We start from the raw sequence: 20,624 nt of genomic DNA on the forward strand, positions 1-20,624 counted from the left end.
TATGTAAATATATATAATCAGTAGTGGAAGTTTACGTTCGGATATTTGTCACACATACAACTTAAACAGAGTATACCGCTGTTCGAAATTCATAAATCGATTGAGAAAAAAAACAAACAAATCCGGGTTACAAACTTAAACTGAGGAAAACACATTAAATATAAGAGGAAACACGTAACTAACAGTTAACATGGTTAGATATGGTGAACATTGAGGTACATTATTATGAGATTGTTAGTATCAATTTCACTTGTTTTAGCCGTTTTGGCCTCCTATAGTGGATATAAATAGTAGACATGATTTATAAATAGATAAATACGCGTATGTATTGATCACATACAGATTACTTACTTTAAACTATCATGTGATAGACATAGTTACTCGTATCGCTACAGGGAAGTGTATATAACCAGTAGTGGGAGTTAACGTTCGGATATTTATCACACAAACAACTTAAACAAAGTAAGAGGTGAGTAATGACTAAATTTGTACGGTATTAACAATGGAAACACACATTACTGAACAAAAGTTTATCTAGATTTGGTGAACATTGACGCACATTATTAAGAAATTGATTGCACTGTTGACATATGTATTTACCTTTGTCGATTAGCTTTAAACAGTCGCTACAAAAATGTATTTAATAAACAAACAAGTCAACTTATTGAATAGAATCAACGTGATAAATTATTTCAATAATTCAAGTGTATCTTACTACGTTTAATTCTACTTTTAGACTATTAAACAACCTTTACTTTAATGTCTGGATTGTTGATCACAACTACGCTTGACAGATACTTGACCTTGCCACAGGTGACTTACATTTAAATATAAAAATGGCTGAAGCTGCTGCTTCCACTTGTGAAATTTGTACTGCTGGACCTGGTGAATATTATTGTCAACAGTGTGACCAGTCATTTTGTGGAAGCTGTAAATCATCTCATTTACGCACGAAGTCTTGTAAAAACCACACGTTTTTAAGTGGACCAAATATCAACAAGGAAGAAAAACTCCTTTGTACAGAACATGAAGAAATTTACTTTTTCTACTGTCAAGATTGTGATACTCCTGTGTGTAGAATTTGCTCCGTAGAGAAACACAGCCGCCATTTGATGACAGATCTTACTAAATCAGCTGAAAAACTCAGATTCGAAGTTGTCAAGAACATAGAAGCAAAGGTAACAACATCTAAGGTAAACCTTAGCAAAATAGAGAAAGAAACAAAAACCTACCGTGACGAAGTCAAAGCAGTCATCAAGACCATTACTGAGGAGGGGAACTACTGGAAGAATTTGATTGATAAGAAAGTAGGCAGTTTTGTTAGGCTATTGCATGACGAGGAACAGAAAACTATACAAAATATAACTGCACTAACCATTGTTTATCGTAGAGATATCGAAAACTGTCAACAATGGGAAAAGAAAATCAAGGAAATGGAAACAATGGCAGACATTCTATTGTTTGAGAGGCTGAAGAAACTTAAAGTTGATGTAGACAACATAGATTTAAAGCCAGTTCCCATAGGGTCTTATGTGTCATACAGAAACAAAAAGCCTTCAGGCACAGAAATAGACAGACTATTCGGAGAAATGCAGTTTAAGTAAGTAACCGATTCAAATAAAATGGATAATTATGGTATTAACAATTGCATTGGTATACGAAATGACTTAGTACCTCAGTGATAGAAGACAACACAATTTAAAAGGTCTTCTCTACAGAACAAAATGAAAACAGACAGTTTGATAGAACGACGCAAAGTACATTCAAGTATCTGGTATTGCTGCTTTAAATTTAAAACTTGTAAAAATAAAAATAAAATAAAAAAATAAACGTTTCAACATCGTTAAGAAAAGTTACAAAAAAATTGTCGGTACGTGGTCTTCTATACTTATACAGCTCTTCGGCATCTTTCGATGTGAGCATTTCCTTTAAATGTAAACCATGAATATATAGAAGAACGTCTACTTTTGCTTACATGCTATATATAGGGCATCACATACTTAACCTGTAAAACATCGCTAACTTTTAAATCGTCTAGTTGTATATGTCCTTGTTATTCTTAAGTATAAAAGGTCAAATCACAAAAATAGTGTACTCCGAAGAATATTTCAAAACGGGAAGTCCCTAATCAAATGGTAAAAATCCATGATAAAACACATTAAACGAATGGACAAAAATTGTTTTATTCCTGACTGGTACAGGCATTTTCAAATGTAGAAAATGGTGGACTGAACCTTGTTTTATAGCGCTTAACCTCTCACTTGCATGACAGTCGCATCAAATTATTCTGTTATATTTACATCCATGCAGACATAACAGGTATCTAGAATAGTCAACATATTGGTACAGAAGTCATCACTGTGTCAATATCTCATAACTAATAAATGTTTAACAAAAAAGCACAAAAAGCATCTATCAAATTTAAAAATCAGATTCATTTCTTCGCCTATTTGACGTCATAAAATGTAAAACGTCACATAGGAAGAAATTTTGTCGTTCAAAAAAATGATAATTTGACATGGGAATGATGGTATACAGGGCTAAATAATCAAAAGTTATGTTAGAAATCTTTTTATATAAAATGTGCTTCGGAAAATTTGTCTAAAAACTGTTTTTATCTATTATGAATTCCTGGTGTACATAACCATTTTGTTTTTGGAAGGTAAAGCGATAACGGAAAAAACTGAAAACCAACAAATTCCATGGTAATACAAATACTACTGATTAAAAAATTATAAAAATAACCATTCACCACTGAATATGAAGACAACGCTAAAAGCACAACACAAATTCTAGACAGTAGACCGAAATTTTCAGTCCCTAGTCCGTCTTTAAATGCATTACCCGAGCTTGTGGAAAAACGAACAATGATATGTTGATCACCAATATATGGTTGGATATTTGTAAAGAAGCGGTGAATTTCTATACGCTATCTAAAACAATAAGATGTGTTATGAGACAAACATTCACTTAACTTCTAAAAAAAAAAAAAATGTTATCAATCACATGCCTGGAACTTGACTATACCAATGTTTTCATTTTAAATTTTAACACGTTTTTCGGCAAAAAAAAAACGGTTATGTCATATACTTCTTTTCCTATTCGCAGTGTGCAAATATCAGCATGTTTTTTTTTAAAAATAAGATGTACATTTTGGATGATCATATTTCAGGGCACCAGAGTCACAAAAGAAGTACAAATACGCATGTTTATCTTGTGGGTAAGTAATAAAAATGTCAACATTGAAAATGTTGTTTTTATAATTGTCTGGGTTGGTCCGGGGTGTTTTTTTCCGGAATTATTACAACGTGACTGTTGGTAAATTAAGAAGTAATATAAAAGAGATTGACATTCCTGACGTTATCATCTGTATTAATATTGTATAGTATAATTATGTAAATTGTCTCCCATGAGTGATTATATTGAAGTCAACTCAGATTAATCAGAATATGTTCATGTTGGTTGAGCAGTTGTAATCAACTTAAACAAAACAACACCGTTACACATGTTCTTAACAGATAAAATAAAGTATTATATTGACTGCTTACAAAATAAGAGTAAAAAGTATCTAAATTAACATTAACGTGCCTTACTGTTTTTGGTGCAAATATTTTGGAAGATGTTACTTTCCTATTGACCATAAAAGATTGATTTTAGTGCATACACAACAGTCCCCGCACTAGAACTAAAAAACATGCAAACTGTGTTCAATGATTTTTTTTAAATGTGTGTTTTTTTTTATAATATTCAGAGTATTATTTAGTTAATCTGGACAGATGCAATGAATGTGTATTTCTTAAATGAATACACACCATTCCACGTTCTTGAAATTAGTATTTCGGTGAAATGTTTGTTGTCCTTTTTATTTCAACCTGCAATGATTTGCTAACAAATACATGTGTTTAGATTTTTAAACAAAATAACAAACTCTTCAATTGTTTTGTACTGTATTGTTTTTTGATATATGTATTGGATTCTTGTTACAGGAATGAACAGATTTCAACGTAAGTAAAGTGTACTTAAATATATAATTACAGAAAACAAAGATGGTTTGAATTAACCTTTTTTTAATTGTTCTTCTGATTATTAATGAACGATCAAGTTATACCTCCTATTTCACTTAAATCTCAAGGCCTTTAAATTCACCTGATAAGTAATAAGTGAGTTAAAGACAAATTGATGAACGTCGGTTAATACTTAGTCAAATATGCTCAGATTATGTCGGATGCGGTTTTGACTAGGTCGAGTATGGTTCCTAGTAGATCGAGTATGGTTCAGCCGCGTACACAATGGTTAAATACTGGTCGAGTAAAGTACAAGTTCAGACTATAGATATAAAAAAGAAAAGGTGTTATGATTGCCAGGAAGACAACTGTCAACAACAGACCAAAATGACACAGACATTAACAATGATAGGTCACCATACGGCCTTCAACAATGAGCAACGCCCATACCGCATAGTCAGCTATAAAAGGCCCCGATATGACAATGTTGAACAATTCAAACAGAAAACTAACGGCCTTATTCATATAAACAAATTAAGTATAGTTAAAATTACAGTCGAGTATTATAAAGTAAATTTTAGACCAGTTCATATATAACATGTAAACAAAAATAATTATCTGACCTTTTGTTGGAATGATATTGTTTTTTTTTGACACAACCTAAAACACTTTGTAACCTCATTGAATTATTGGTGTGTTTCCAAGAATTTTTCTTTGTAAATTAAAATGAAGGATGACATTCAAAATGTATGGACATTTTAGTGGGATATTTTCTTTAAAAAATCTCATTGAACCAGTATTCCAGTAATATTTTTTCAAACACACAACGTACACGCATGCGTCTCATATACTAAAGTAAAGATTTGTGACTTCTTAAAAACACGTCATAATTAGGCACAAGTATGTATTTTTTTTTACAGGAATAAACCTATTACCGAAGATATCGGGTATGTATTAAACTTATAATTCTTTTTAGTGCTTAAACATTATGAAGATTGTTTTATTCACATACGAAACTAAATAGCTAGAGCTTCAAATTATTCTAAGCGGGATTATTCATTCTATGTGAAAAAAAACGTTTTTTATATTAAAACAATGGTATATTGATCAAGCTTGAGTGATCCAGTAACTGATGGTACATACTTAAGAGCATCTTTAGCTTAACAAGAGAGTGTATGTTTTCATATTGATATCTTAAACAATGTAAATAATAAATTAAACATAGACCATTCAATATTCGGTTAGCTTTAATTTCTTTTTTTTTTTTTGGTGATCATAGCATATTTGCATTATTCTAAATAAGCATATTTTTTTAGATTTAAACTACTGTTAATTTTGAAATATCAAATTGTTATTGTTGCGTATATTACGACAGATTAAGAGTTTTACAAAAAGATCAGTCGCACTTTAACTGTGAACGCATCATTTGAATGCATCACTGAATTAAGTCCAATAATCATTATATTGTGTGTCTTATATTAGAGCAAACATTTCTATTTTACAGTGTGGAATAAGAATCATTAAAAGTTTATATTAGCACCAGACACTGTTAAACTGATTTATAAATGTTTGTTCAGCTAAAACTTTTCTTATTTTTTATTGCAGTTCAGGTTTACCGATGTAAGTAACACATATTTACCCTAATCAAATCATATCACACTCATTCGTTGTTTAATGCATCAACAATGAAACTTCTATCTCACATCAACAATATTCATGACATTATATATTGCAAATGTGTTGTTGAAGTTTACTTTAGAAATGATTCATGTAAGCTATAATTTGTTTGAAATTTTCACATGGCCTGGGCTGTGATATTCGAATTTTATCCTGAGCATTGGCGAGGTATAAAATTAACGAATATTAAGGCCCAGGCCATGTGTAAATTTTCAACAATATATGGCTTCCATGAATTATTTCGATTCTAATAGGACAAATACGGCCATTAAAAAACTTAAGTGAGAGAGAATATGCTGTGTGTGTTGCTGTTCTGTTTTACTCCTCGTTAGATAAAACTCAAGCATTCTAATAAATAAATAGCTTGCATGGGTTATTTCGTGAATAGCCGCTAAAAAAAAAAAATCTGTTTAATTCTTTTTATCCTCCAATTAAACATTTGCCATTTTTAATTTACATGTTTTTCTTGTAAGCTACCGTCAAATTCAAAGTTGGCATTTCAACCACGGAGCCGCCATGTTCTTGCTGAAATCAGTAAAATAATGAAAACAACACGTTTATATACTGAACGACTTTAAAAACGCACTCATGTTGTTGATTTTTTTTTTACCAAATCATGTTTGATTTTCTTATAACTACTTCTTACTTGCTTATTATACTTTTTTCTCTTTACAAAAAATCAAAATCTGACTTACATGTGGTTATTGATCATACCGAAGTTTTTTTTTTTGATTCGTGAAACAGTTCGTTCAATCCTTTGCCTCACTTAAATCAGTTAAAAATGTTGCATCTCCATATTGCCAAGACTGAGAAGCAAAGAACTGAATAAGCCCTTAAGAACACTGCACACATGAACACATAAACGTCCTGCAACCATAATGTATGACTTCAGAAACTCGTCTCACTGTCCTACCAACAACGATACAAGTAGACAAGATTTGTTGCTGGCCATCAATGAACAGATTAACGTGTAGTGACAATGAAACGTCAACAGAATTTGATTACGCATCGTCATTTGCCAGACACGTTTCCGACTGCAACGTCAACTGCTAATCAAATTGCCTAGTGCCATTGTGTACAGATTCATGCCATAAATGTTACCCATCAACTGAATTGCCAAAGAATCGACCGAGGAAAAACCTTAAAAGCCCGCAAGTTCCAACCGCATAATTGCAATAACCAATTAATGGGTTAAACAAATGCAAAATTAGAAAGTGTAAAATAGAACCCAAAACTTGTCAGACAGAATTAGTTGACCTTTCTGAAAATCATTTTGGCGTTTGTAACAGGCAATTATTGCTTTTCACGGTGACACATTCATTCAAAAATAACAAAAAAATAATCTAGTGTTGCGTTTCCTAAAGTCGGCCAGTATTTATGGGAATAATACAATACAATAGAAAAGTAAATAAAAACTTACCTCAAAATCAATTTAAATATAGTGTTATACAAATTTGAATGGTTCATGTAACAGAAAACTTTCATTCTAGCTTTTTCATATGTATGACGTTCTGTTTTGAAATGACTTAAATGCGCCAAAATCAGTAATAGACTTTCGTGGAATCTTGATTTATTTTGATTTTGTTGATTTCTTCGAGCTGTAGTGCATTACTTCTTTTTATTATGCATCCCAATGAGAATACAAGTTATTTTTCTTTTTTTAAATGCTATTTTTAAAACAACAAAATGGGCAAAGGATTTGTAAAAAGGTTCCAGTACATGTGGATTAACGTGGGAAGTGTTTTGTACCAGCCAGAATTGTGTATATCTCTGAGTCGATATATCGAAAATGGTATCACGGTGTTGTTTACAAAGCAAATTGCATATAACATATTAGAATTTAAATTTTCTTTTGTCTTAGTATACTTTAGATTATCTTCAGCTTAACAAAAGAGTTCATGTATTTATATTGATTATTTAAACAATGTAAATAATTCATTAAAAATAGACGTTCAATTCTGTTTGCTTTAGTTTATTTGTTTGGTGTTCATAGCATATTCAAATATTACCCAATAACTTATTTTTTGGTGCGTATATAACGACAGATTAAGATTTTGACAAAACGACCATTCGTACTATAATTGTGAAAGCATTATTTGAATTCACCACTTAATTAAGTCCAATAATCATTATATTGTGTGTATTAGATCAGAGCAACATTTATATATTACAGTATGAGATAAGGATCATTAAAAGTTAATAATTCTACCAGACTCAGTAAACACATTATTTCTAAATGTTTTTTTCTTATTTCTTTTTATAATAGTCATGTCGTTAGATATTGCAATATGTCTTGTTGAAGTTAACGTTAGTTCTTTTATTATCTTAAAGTACAGCGCAAATTATCCGGTAATACCTATACATAAATTAGTAGTTTGGTGTGTGTAAAACAATATTTAGATAAACGCAAACACATAACTTAAAGTACAAATAAAACAAAACCAAAAGCAATTTGACATGCTGATAGATTTTTTTGCGGTCGTATAAAACATTAAAAATCACATGATAGTGTTCGCCAGATAATTGATGTAACAGACTATAGTATATAAAAGTAATGAGGGAACATACAGTTAATCCTCTTATATAAAAAAAAATATCAAAGTAAAAATTTGGTTGTTCCACTTGTATGCATTTGTTGTTATTTACAAAGAAAATGAAACACTGTTGTATCTGGCGTGCATGAATATGCAATCATATGTTTTGTTTTATTTTACTACAATTGTAGATGACTGTTTAAAAGATCATTGGTTTATTTTGATATCACAAAAGTCAGACGAAAGGCTACATGCATGCGATAGAAGGTTCATCAATTGCATACAGTTTAAATTTAAAACCGTGTCTCTTTTATGTTTTTCCAAACCGTATAGAATTTGTAAATGTATATTTGTTTTTGTAATGAAAAAAAAAGACATTTGATCGATCATGTAATAGCATAAGAGACACAATTCTTCACAATAGTAGCGAAAATTTGTTTGATTATTTTTATTCGCATTAAATATTTTTATCACCCTTTGATATACATCTATATCTCTTCTTTAAAATAATGCAGACAAACAATAATATTTGTATAGTATAATTCTAACCATTATTACGGGTGTTTTATTTATCTTTTTTAGTGTGTGCACTAATAATAATTGTGATTTGTAAGTATTTGCTCATTTAAAAATTTTTGTTAAGCGAGTCCTTATTCATTTCACTGCCAACCAGTGACCGTCTGAAATTGGTACTATTTGAACATGACCATTCTATGTAATTCTATTTTTTTTTGTATGTTCTTCGGATAGTTTAAAAAATTCTGTCTATATGTACTCTATGCGAACGACCGACTTGTGATAGATTTTGATCTGCAGAATTCTAAACATAATGAAATAGTACTTCAACATACTGATACAATTGCAAAAAAATAGACTTGTGGTCATCCTGTGCTTTTACCAATTATGCCCATCTTTTTATTTCTGATTCTAACCAATAATCACAAAAAAAAGTACAAACTGATTCTATTTTTTCAATTATAAATTTGCATCTTACTAAAACTATACAGTAGTTCAAATGGCTATGTTTTGATTTTGTATTGCAATTTTTACTGTATGTTTAAGATAAACACTCAATTATTTGAACTTATTGTCGATATCAAGGTTTCAAAGGTATATTAAGAATTTTTCCTGTGAGCAAAAGGTCATGAATGTAATGGTTTATGTATATAAAAAAATGCAATACAACTAATGATATTGAAAGTAACATATTACATGTATAGTTCTACGAATTGATTATATAAGATGGCATTCCTTGATTTAAATAAGGGTTGAGTAAGGTACATACTGGATCAAAGCATGGTTCGGACTCGATCCGCGTTTGATTCTGACATGACATGTTAAACTTGAGTGTGAGTCACATTCTATAAAATATATAAGAACTTGCCAAGTAAAAATCAGATATAAGTTCAGACTGTTAAATATGAACTATTTGTACGTCGAGTAAAATTATGTTAATTAAGGACCCTTAAAAAATTTGCTAACAAAATGCATGCATGCTAATGTAAGAGTTTTCCTGACGTCGCAAATACAATCAGCTTCGCTTTAATAATGTGATCTACTGATTATTACAATTTAAAATGGAAATGGGGGATGTGTCAAAGAGACAACAATAGTTATCAAAGGTACCAGGATTATAATTTTGTACGCAAAACGCGCATTTCGTCTACATAAGACTCATCAGTGACGCTCATATCAAAATATTTATAAAGCCAAACAAGTACAAAGTTGAAGAGCATTGAGGATCCAAAATTCCCAAAAAGTTGTGCCAAATACGGCTAAGGTAATCTATGCCTGGGGTAAGAAAATCCTTGGTTTGTCGAAAAAATCAAAGCTTTGTTAACAGGAAATTTATAAAAATGACACCCGTCCATAAAACAGACAACAGCAGAAGGTCACCAATAGGTCTTCAATGGAACGAGAAATTCCCGAAGACTATTTACCGGATTTGTTATAACATGAGCAACACAACGGATGCCATATGTGGCGCAGGATCTGCTTACCCTTTCGGAGCACCTCATATCACCACTAGTTTTTAGTGGGGTTCGTGTTGCTTATTCTTTAAATGCCTATCTTGTGTCGTATGTACTATCGTTTGTCTGTTTGTCTTTTCATTTTTAGCCATGACGTTGTCAGTTTATTTTCGATTAATAAATTTGACTGTTTTAATTGAAGTACAAAATGAAGTAATGTATAAAAATTATAAAGCGGATCGTTCATGCCTTTGTTTTTAACTTGTGTATTCAGTCAAACATATTACAAAGCTCCATGTACGTATATCATTTTACTTCTGTTTAGGTTTGAAAATGAGTTTCATCAGTGTGAAAGTATAAAAAATATTATGAGGCCTAGTAAGGCATGATGTATCTAGCAATATTATATTAATAATACATCTCCGTATTAATTGTGGTAAAAAAAGTTATCACGTTTCAATTCAAAGCAGACGTGTATACAATCATTTAATGATTTGCGATAATTGTTAATTTTGAGACTGTGGACTTAACACATGAACAATCTAAGCGAACATTAAACACAATCATCAGTTAATCGTTATGTGATACAATTTATGATTACTATTTTACAATATGCTATTGATTGGTTTAAGAAATATTAAACAATTGCAATAATGTGCTATGTATGTTTTTGTTTTAATGTGTTATCATATGTTATTCTAGGTACAATTGGCCACATTGGAATACGTTTATTGGAGAAGCATAGAACAGCTGACAACCCAAGGACTTTAAGATATCATAGTCATGTGTATACAGAGTACGTTTAAATGCAAACAACAATAACCGTCATCATATGATCTATTTGCCATTTAAGTGACATTTGCTTTTCTGTTAACTTTACCGAAAGAAAGGTAGATTCGTATTGACCACTAAATCTTTTTTCTGACACATTATCATTTATATTATATAGCACACAACTTTTTTTGTTTCAAAAATATTCATATACATTTGATTTATTTATAATTATATCTTTATATAATAAAACGTTTATGTGAAGTCAAGCCTGATTATGTTTAGAATATCGTTTGAATTAGAAAACAAAGGAAACAATATATGTCACAATAGGAAAACAAACTTCACACACAAAACAAGGTAAAAACACACAAAAGACTATTTGACCATTGTCTGCCACCTTAACTGAAATGTATAGATAATCCTAAATAATATACATATTATGTCACATGGTCAGTTTGCCAATTAGTAAAATCAGTAAAATCAGACAAATATACTGCTGTATAAATCAAGTTGTGAGAAAGAAGATTTGGAACGATTGCAAACACTTAACAAATGACCAAAGAACACAGAAATCAACAACGTTAGGTCACCGTACGGCTTTTAACTATGAGCAAGGCCAATACCGAACAGTCAGCTTTAAAATGCCTCGAAATGACAAATGTTAAACAATTTATACAATAAAACGAACGTCCTAAATTAAGTACAGGAAATGAACGAAAAACTGGGAAGTAATGTCACGGTAATGAAGCATGTTTTAAGACAGTATTCTTTTGTTCATGCTGACTTCCAAGTTTAACAGATATTTATCCTTTCAAAGCAGGGTCCATCAAGCCATTTGATTACTTCTATCTTTGGCTCTCATTGATAATATTCTCTTTAGAAAGCATATAACAGTTCTGTATATGTGATGTTTTCTTCCAATTTATTACCCCTGTATCTGCATGATATTTTTAGGTGAAAGTTTGTGCATTTTACTTTCGAAACTTGGTTGATATATCATGGTTGTAAACACATCAATGGAAGAACACATTTTCTATATTGAAATTTATCCCTTATAAGGGTCATAACCTTTTAAGCTAACTGGATGCTTTAAATATGCCGAGACTCGGACTTCAAAATGGATATTTTAACTATCTCGAGTGGATAAATCCGATAACCCACTGGTATTAATGTAAGAATCTATATGTATACGTTCACAGAATAAATTAAAAATAAAACTGTTAAGAGAAAAGGTTAATCGTCGCGTGTTAAGTTTCTATTCAATCTCAGAGTCGATGCGTAATTTTGAACTATGATATAGATTATATGTTTTTAATATTACATTATGAAATGTGTTTTATGTTTTATTCTAGAAAGACAGACACGTTATTTTTTGATTTTAATTGCAAGTCATTGTACACTTTTGTGTATATGAAGGCTGTCTAATTAAGATCATTAATGAAATTAATATGACAAAAACATTGTGTTATTAAAATAGTTATATATATACTGCCAAAAAAGAGGCAAAAGGAACCAGAGGGACATTATTAGTCGACAAAAAAAAAGAAAAACGTTGGGGCTAAAAAAGATAAACAGACTACATAGACTACAATGTAACAGACAATAATAAGTAAGAAAATAAATAAAGAGAAGAGGACGAAAGATACCAGAGGGACAGTTACACTCACAGATCGAAAACAACCCGACAACGCCATGGCTAAAAAAGAAAAAAGACAAACAGACAAATAAGAAAACAAAATACACATAATACACAAAATATAAAATTAAAGACAGACCAACACTAATCCCATCACACATGGGGTTGATCTCAGGTGCTCATTTGATGTCAAAAGAAACCTTTGTTACCAGAATAAACAAAATATGTAGATGATCATATTGCTATAGATAATTAGTTAATAATATAACATTAAAAAAGCAGGTTTTTTTTATTAAAGAGAAACTTTCAAAACTATTTTGGTGTTAGTGTGCATGTGTGTGCAATGTTATGTATCTAAACACTGTCTTTCTTAACAAGATTATGGAAAAAAATATGACAAACTTTGTTTTATTGAAAAGTTTACTGCATTGTATAATAAATATTATTCTTTATATCATGTATACAATCATATTAATCACTAACCCATCGTATAAACATGCATTGGATCATCAAAAAGATAAAATCACAAAAATACTGAACTCCGAGAAAAATTCAATCGGAAATGCCCTAATCACATGGCAAGCTCAAATGACAAACCACATCAAACGAATGTCTTTAATATTAATTTACGATGTTTCTTTTTTTAAGTTCTTCCTTTATTCTTTGTCTTTCTTCCAAAGTAGGAATAACATCGTTTTCTCTAAGACAATTATCAAAACTATCTCTATCTTTTGTGTAGAATATGCATAACCATTTTGTTTGTTCTCTTAAATCTTTTAAAACAGAGTTGTATCTCTGTGAAATGACCCACACTGATTGTTCCGCGTGTCTTCCTGAAAATGCAAGCTCAGACAGCATATCTTTTTTCTTTGTTAGTTCTTTTGTTGCACTGCAGTCATCTATGATATATAATGTTGGATGACCAGCATGTTTTTTAAAGAACATTCTTAGTAGTTCTTGTAGCTTTTCTTCTTCATAAAGGGGACCGTTCGCTTCTCTCACTTCAACAATAGGATAAACAATTATCAGATTTTTTGTTTTTGGTTTTCTAACATCATCAATCCATTCACGATTTTTGTATGCTTTGTTCCATTGGATGGTTGGACAAAGTATGACTATATATTTGAACACCTGACAATATTCTTTTTCAAGAACAAACTCTGTTTTTCCACATCCAGTTTGCCCACATATGATAGCACAATGGGGATATTTTGGTAATTCATAAAGGGAATCGGAGTGTATCTCGCTCCGCTCGTTCGCTTCCATTTTTTAAGGGGAACCGTTCGCTTCCATTTTTTAAGGATAACCGGAGTGTATCTCGCTCCGCTCGCTTGCTTTTCTTTCATTTTTTACCATTTCTTAGTTGAGAAAAAGTGTTTTTTTTTCTCTTAAATCCCACATAATTCTTTCTCTGCCAGTTCTCCCGGCTTTTTTTTGGGGGGAATTTTTTTTTATAAAAAAGTTAAAAAAAAAAAATTTTTTTGGGAGTAAGAAAATTTTGGTGTTTTTGCTATTTTTTTGAAAATTTAGGGCTTTTTTACTTGAAATGAGGGTAATTTTTTAGGGGTCAAATTTTTTTTCGGGGGGGTGCGCTGGACTCGTTCAAGTACTATACTTCTGGCAACCAGAGGGACATTATTAGTCGACAAAAAAAAAAAGAAGAAAAATGTTGGGGCTAAAAAAGTTAAACAGACTACAATGTAACAGACAATAATAAGTAAGCAGAAAAAATATATAGAAGAGGACGAAAGATACTTGAGGGACAGTTACACTCACAGATCGAAAACAACCCGACAACGCTATGGCTAAAAACGAAAAAAAGACAAACAAACAAATAAGAGAACAAAATACACATAATACACAACAAAGAAAACTAAAGATTGACCAACACTAATCCCATCACACATGGGGTTGATCTCAGGTGCTTTTTTTAATGTCAAAAGAAACCTGTGTTGCCAGATTAAACAAAATATGTAGATAATCATGATGCTATAGATGATTGGTAAATGATATTACATTAAAAAAGGAGGGTTTTTTTTTTTATTAAAGAGAAACTTTCAAAACTATTTGGTGATAGTGTGCATGTGTGTGCAATGTTATGTATCTAAACACTCTTAATTAACAAGATTATGGAAAAAAATATGACAAGCTTTGTTTAATTGAAAAGTTATACTGCATTGTATAATAAATATTATTCTTTATATCATGTATACAATCATATTAATCACTAACCCATCGTATATACATGCATTGGCTCGTTAAAAAGGTAAAATCATTATGTAACTTTGGAAAAGTACAACGGATACGGTCACTTTGAGTGTATGGAATTATTTAAAAAAAAAAACATATATAATATCCCTTTATTTTGCTGGCCTTATCTTTAAGAAATATATTCAAAAGTCCACAGTTCTGGATCAACGGATATTCAATAACTGTCTTACATAAGGATTTGACACGATTCTAAAACAAATTCAAATCCTGTTCACAAAATTAAAACACAAAGACCTTATTTTGTAAACAAAAATAGGATGGCGACACCGTGTCATGTTTGAAGTAAAAGCAGGACAATAGTTTGTAACCAAGAGTCCTAGATTTTTGTAAAAAAATGCTTGAACTTTACATAACAGCTATATGCATTTCCCATGTTACTTAAAGAAGGCCAACGAAATTGAAGATTGATCAACACAAGTCGTACCAAATATAAGGTAAACAAACCGAGTAGTACAGAAGAAAAAGAGAGCAAATTCTACTCCATTATCACTGTGTAAATAAAGGCAACAATAGTATACCGCTGTTTGAATCTCATAAATCGATTACAAAAATAACTTATCCGGGCTACAGACTAAAACTAAGGGAAACGCATCAAATAAAAGAGGAAAAAACGACATAACAGAAACACACCATTGAAATGTAACACACACAGAAACGAACTAAAATATTACATTTTCCCGACTTGGTACAATAAATTTTTAGAATACAAAAGGTGGGTTGAACCTGGTTTTGTGGCATGCCAAATCTCCCGTTTTAATGACAATGTTAAATACAACATTAAAATGACAACACAACATGACAGAACTACAATACAAATAACTAGGAGAACATATAGGACAGAGAAACACACGAAAAATAGCTAACAAAAGGCACCAGGTTTAAAAAGTTAATACGCCAGACGTGCGTTTCGTCAACACAAGACTAACCGGTGACGCTCAGATGAAAAAAGTTCGAGAGCCAAAACAAGTACAAAGTTGAACAGTTCTGAAGACCAAAAGTTCAAAAAAGTTGTGCCCAATACGGCTAGGGTTTTCTGTCTGGGATAAGAACATTCCTATTATTCGGAATAATTTATACTTTTGCAAACAGTAAATTTGAAAATGACTATATAATAGATATATATGATGAAACCGAAGTGTTAAATAACTACAGAAATGTTTGATGCATATCTTTTATTTTTGTTTCCTTCTAGTGGTTAGCGGACTGATGGTAGAGCTGATTTTTTTCTGTGGAAATAGGTTTTTGTTAGATTTAATAAGAATAAACTTACATAAAACAATTACTGCTACTGCACCTTCTTAAAAGGATAACTATAACAGTCAATAATTACACAATGAAACTGTGTTTGTATCTTCTTTTCTTTTAATGCACATGTATGAAGAACAGCAAAACACATGGTGAATAAAACTTATGTTAAAACATATGTACATAACTTCAAATCAGTACACAATGGTGTAACGGTGGATGCATTTAAATGGACTATAGGATAAAAGATAAAATAGATGATAATATATTTTGGAAAATAAATACACCCGACAAAAAATGTAGTTTACACGTCATTTTGTCATCCAGTTAGGAGAAGGAGGATTCAGTTTTATATAAAACTCGAAGTAACCCACATATCTAAACTAACATTATTTAGCCAAACTCAAACCTCAATTAAAGGAAAGCAACACATTCAATAATAGAATCAGATCGAAAATCCAAAATATAGTTTATGAAGTTCCAGAGTAACTGTATTTGTCAATTTCGATTACAAATTATTTTTAGAATGGGTAAGTTATGAGATTTGTCTACCAAATCAGCAGTGGGGTATTCGTTGTAAGTTGGGTAACGTCAGTTAAGGTTGTTTACAACGTCATTTGTACCAGATTTGATATTTACGACAAATATTTTTCTGAAGCTTGATAATCGATAGGCAATTTAAGACATTAAAATTTCATGAGGTATTTAGGTAATTCAAATTACTGAAATTGTCCTGTCCGCCACTTCACTATTATTTCAAGATGAATGGGTTAAATGCATTCAACATAACCCCAAACTGTGAAACTTTTAGTGATATGAGATTGCCTTAATAGCGGAAAACTAAGTTCTTCACAAGATGGAAAATACTATCTGTTTTAAAAGATGAATGACCACAAAGAAATAAGTCGAAAACAAACTGACAAAACTATGGCAAAACGAAAAAAAAATCTAAATATTTACAAGAGTATACAAAACACAACACAGAAAACTAAAGACCTAACAACACGACCTCAACAAAAGCCGGTTCTCAGATAGTTTGTTAATATATAAGTCGTATAGCTTTGCATTATCTCCATTTTTCTGTTTGAACTTGCCGTGGACTTAAAAGAGGGACAATAGACACCAGATGGCTTAAAATGAAAATGACAAACAGACAAACAATAGTACACATGACACAACATAAAAAAACTAAAGAATAATAGATAATGTTCTTGCCCACCATACTTCGAATACATAAAATAAACCTTTTGTCCAATCATATTTAAGCGGAATCCACTAGTTCAGAGGACGAATGTAAAATTATTATTATTTACGATTCTATAAACACTCAAAAGTGTTGACTATTTAAAACGTAAAGCGGGCAGTACGCTGTGTAATATATCGAAAGCGATTGATTTGATACTATAGTGGTTATTTATTAATTAAAACATTTGAAGTACGTTTGAGTCTTATGCAACATTTGTGTTTATATAAATATTTGAAAACTGGCTGCTACCAACTGGCTGCTTGAGCCTGGTCTCACAAACTCCGCATTTTCATTACAGCTGATTACATTGAGTGTGTAGACAAAGGTTATATCTTTTGTTTGCTTGCTTGTTAGCTGAACCGTGAAGTCATTATTAGATAAGGTATACTACCCTCCTGTAAAAGGATCCTAGGCCTACAGACAGATTGATTGGTTATCTGTCGAACTTGTCTACTCTGAAAGGAGGGTAGTTTACCTAATCTAATGATACAAGCAAGCTAACCAATGATGCTACCTTTGCCTACAAACTCATTGCAATCGTCTGTAACTTCTTTACATAAAAGTGTGTAACACCTTGCCAAATTATTGGGTTCCAATAAACGTTTGAAAAATGAAGTCAATGTGCTTTCCCATAAGGTTTTATGCAGAACAATTACCGGAAATATATTATTGAAGCTTGCAAAAACAATATCAAAATCGAAATCTAACTGAACAATGCAGTTACTCACAATAAAAAAGGTTGAGACATTGAAGGCCAAATAAGTTTTCATATTTCATATTATTGCTTGAAGTAAAATGATCAATCAATCAATCAATCAATTGATCAATCAATAAAATTGAGAATGGAAATAAAAAATGTGTAAAAGAGACAACAGCCTAATCAAAGAGCACAGCCGAAGGCCACCAATGGGTCTTCAACACAACGAAAAAATCCCTCAACCAGACAGGCGCAAAAATGCGGCGGGGTTAAACATGCTTTGTGAGATCTCAACCCTCCAACTATTCAACTATAGCCAGCTAATGTAAAATAAACAAAGACACACAAATATGTACAAAAACTCAGTTTAAAAGAAATCCGAGTCCGATGTCAGAAAAGTAAACAAAAGAAACTACGCAAAATAAATATGATTCATAAATTGACAAAAAACTACTAGCAGTAACTCACATGCCAGCCCAGACCCCAATTAAACATATCGAAATGACATATAGATATAAGTGGATGTGGTATGAGTGCCAATGAGACAACTCTCCATCCAAGTCACAGTTTGTAAAAGTAGACTATTATAGGTCAAAGTACCCTCTTCAACACGACTCCTTGGCTCACACCAAATAGCAAGTTATAAAGATCACCAAAAATGACTAGTGTTAAACCATTCAAACGGGAAAACCAACGGTCTAAACTATGTAAAAAAACGAGAAGCGAGAACCACATCAACAAACGACAACTACTGTTTTTGTGGATTACTAGACCAAATATTTCAGGATTTTTTATTATCTAGGACTGTATTTTTGATTAATGATTGATAACCAAGTTTAATAAAAACCTAGTGTGTGTATAGCAAACATATTAACTTTGGCTTGAAAGACGTTTATTTGTTTTGGCCTCCGCCAAATTGATAAGAATAAAATCCTAAGATTGAACGCGTTCGTTCAATAATCTTATTAAAATTCATTTCTATATTATTGTTCTCATACACATAAGTATAACGAAATCAGAGATATACCTTTTTATTAGATTAGTTCGTCTAATTTACAAATGTAGTATTTTTATCTAAAGTAAATGTACTAACTTCTTTAATAAAAAATTTGAATAAGAATATGTCCATAGTACATAAATGACCCACTCGCACTATCATTTTCCATGTCTAGTGGACCGTGAAATTGAGGGTCAGAACTCTATATTTGGCATTAAAATTAAAAAAAATCATATGATAGATAATATGTGTAATGAGTTTTGCGAAAAATATGAATACCTACTCAAATCCAATTTATTAGAAAAATCGAGTTATTACAAAAGAGTGTCAACCATGCACTTGCACTGTACTATTATTAATATAGTCAAATAGAATGATATACAAATGGATGAAAATCATATATACAAGATGTAGTAACTGTCATATACAAATATTAATATAACATATACAAACAAACCAGAATGTACTGAATTGTATCACTACAATATACTACAGGACAAATACAAGATATTACGTTGAAGTTGATTCCCTGTATTCACCATACACGCAAGAACTTGTCTCAGAAAGAAAATGTTATCTGTATATTAACCTCACTTTCAGGTATAGAGATGTGATATTTTTTTCTGAAACAAGTGCTTGTGACAATCCAAAAGAACTTGCAGTCATTCGATGTTCAGTACTTCAGTACTTTGATTATTTGAAAATGATGTATAAATACCCTGCCACATTCGGTATGTGTTTTTGTTAGATGTTTTTTTTTTCATCTGTTTTGTATCGATCTCATGCGTTCAGCCCTTTTCCGATGATTTGTATAGTTTGTTCTTATGTTGTGCTGTAACAAACTGTTTCAGGTTCAGGGGAGGATTGAGCGCTCACAAACATGTTAAACTCCGCCATATATTGAATGTGCCTGTTCCAACCCAGGAGCATGTAGTTCAGTGGTTGTCGTTTGTTGATGTCTTCATATTTGAACTGTTTCTTATTTCTAATTTCATGAACTATTGTAGCCGACAATACCGTATGTTTTTTTCTCATTGTTGAAGGTTATATGGTTGCTTGTATATAACTGCTTACATCCACTACATTTGAACTTTGTGGGATAGTTGACTCATTTGCAATAATACCATATCTCCTTATTAAAAAGTTGAGGGGGGTGTATTTCTTTGGAAAGTTTCAATGTTTTTCTCCCAGGTAACCCAGTTTGAATAGAATATTTTGACATTTTGCTGTGCTCTTGGATTTGAATTAAGAGCCAACCAGAGCTCACGGCCGGATGGTGTGTAGTTGATGGTTGATGACTATGGTAAGCTCTGGATGTCTTTTTGAGTATTACATACATGTACGGTGATTTGGTGATGTCTTCATGTCATGCATTGTCCCATTACTTTATATAGACAGCTTATCAGTCAACCTGATCTATCATAGTAGCTCTCCTAGCCTTTTGTATAGTCATACGAGAAACAAGATATAAACTGACTTAGCTTGGTATATACATGTATATTTAATATACTCATATAAATATAAAAAAAGAAGATGTGGTATGATTGTCAATGAGACAACTCTCCACAAGAGA

General features: G+C 31.4%; 1 protein-coding gene across 2 annotated transcripts; it reads left to right on the forward strand.

Annotated features, from left to right (window-relative positions):
- Positions 1 to 350: 350 nt before the first annotated feature.
- On the forward strand, positions 351 to 4,985 carry LOC143042649 (transcription intermediary factor 1-beta-like). 2 transcript variants are annotated; one of them, XM_076215062.1, is made up of 5 exons: positions 351 to 469; positions 737 to 1,600; positions 3,173 to 3,220; positions 3,987 to 4,004; positions 4,925 to 4,985. In XM_076215062.1, the coding sequence occupies exons 2-5, from the start codon at positions 837 to 839 to the stop codon at positions 4,968 to 4,970; spliced, it is 876 nt and encodes a 291-aa protein (XP_076071177.1). In that variant the 5' UTR covers positions 351 to 469; positions 737 to 836; the 3' UTR covers positions 4,971 to 4,985. The 2 variants fall into 2 exon arrangements, with proteins under 2 accessions (XP_076071177.1, XP_076071178.1); XM_076215063.1 differs by having other exon boundaries at positions 372 to 462.
- Positions 4,986 to 20,624: the final 15,639 nt, after the last annotated feature.

This window comes from Mytilus galloprovincialis, chromosome 8 (genome assembly GCF_965363235.1).
Source record: "Mytilus galloprovincialis chromosome 8, xbMytGall1.hap1.1, whole genome shotgun sequence".
Classification (NCBI taxonomy): domain Eukaryota; kingdom Metazoa; phylum Mollusca; class Bivalvia; order Mytilida; family Mytilidae; genus Mytilus; species Mytilus galloprovincialis.

Excerpts from the sequence above, each read along its gene's own strand:
- LOC143042649 (XM_076215062.1), top strand. The coding sequence starts at position 837 with ATGGCTGAAGCTGCTGCTTCCACTTGTGAAATTTGTACTGCTGGACCT. Across the intron at positions 1,601-3,172 it reads TTCGGAGAAATGCAGTTTAA|GGCACCAGAGTCACAAAAGA; the intron begins GTAAGTAACCGA and ends ATCATATTTCAG.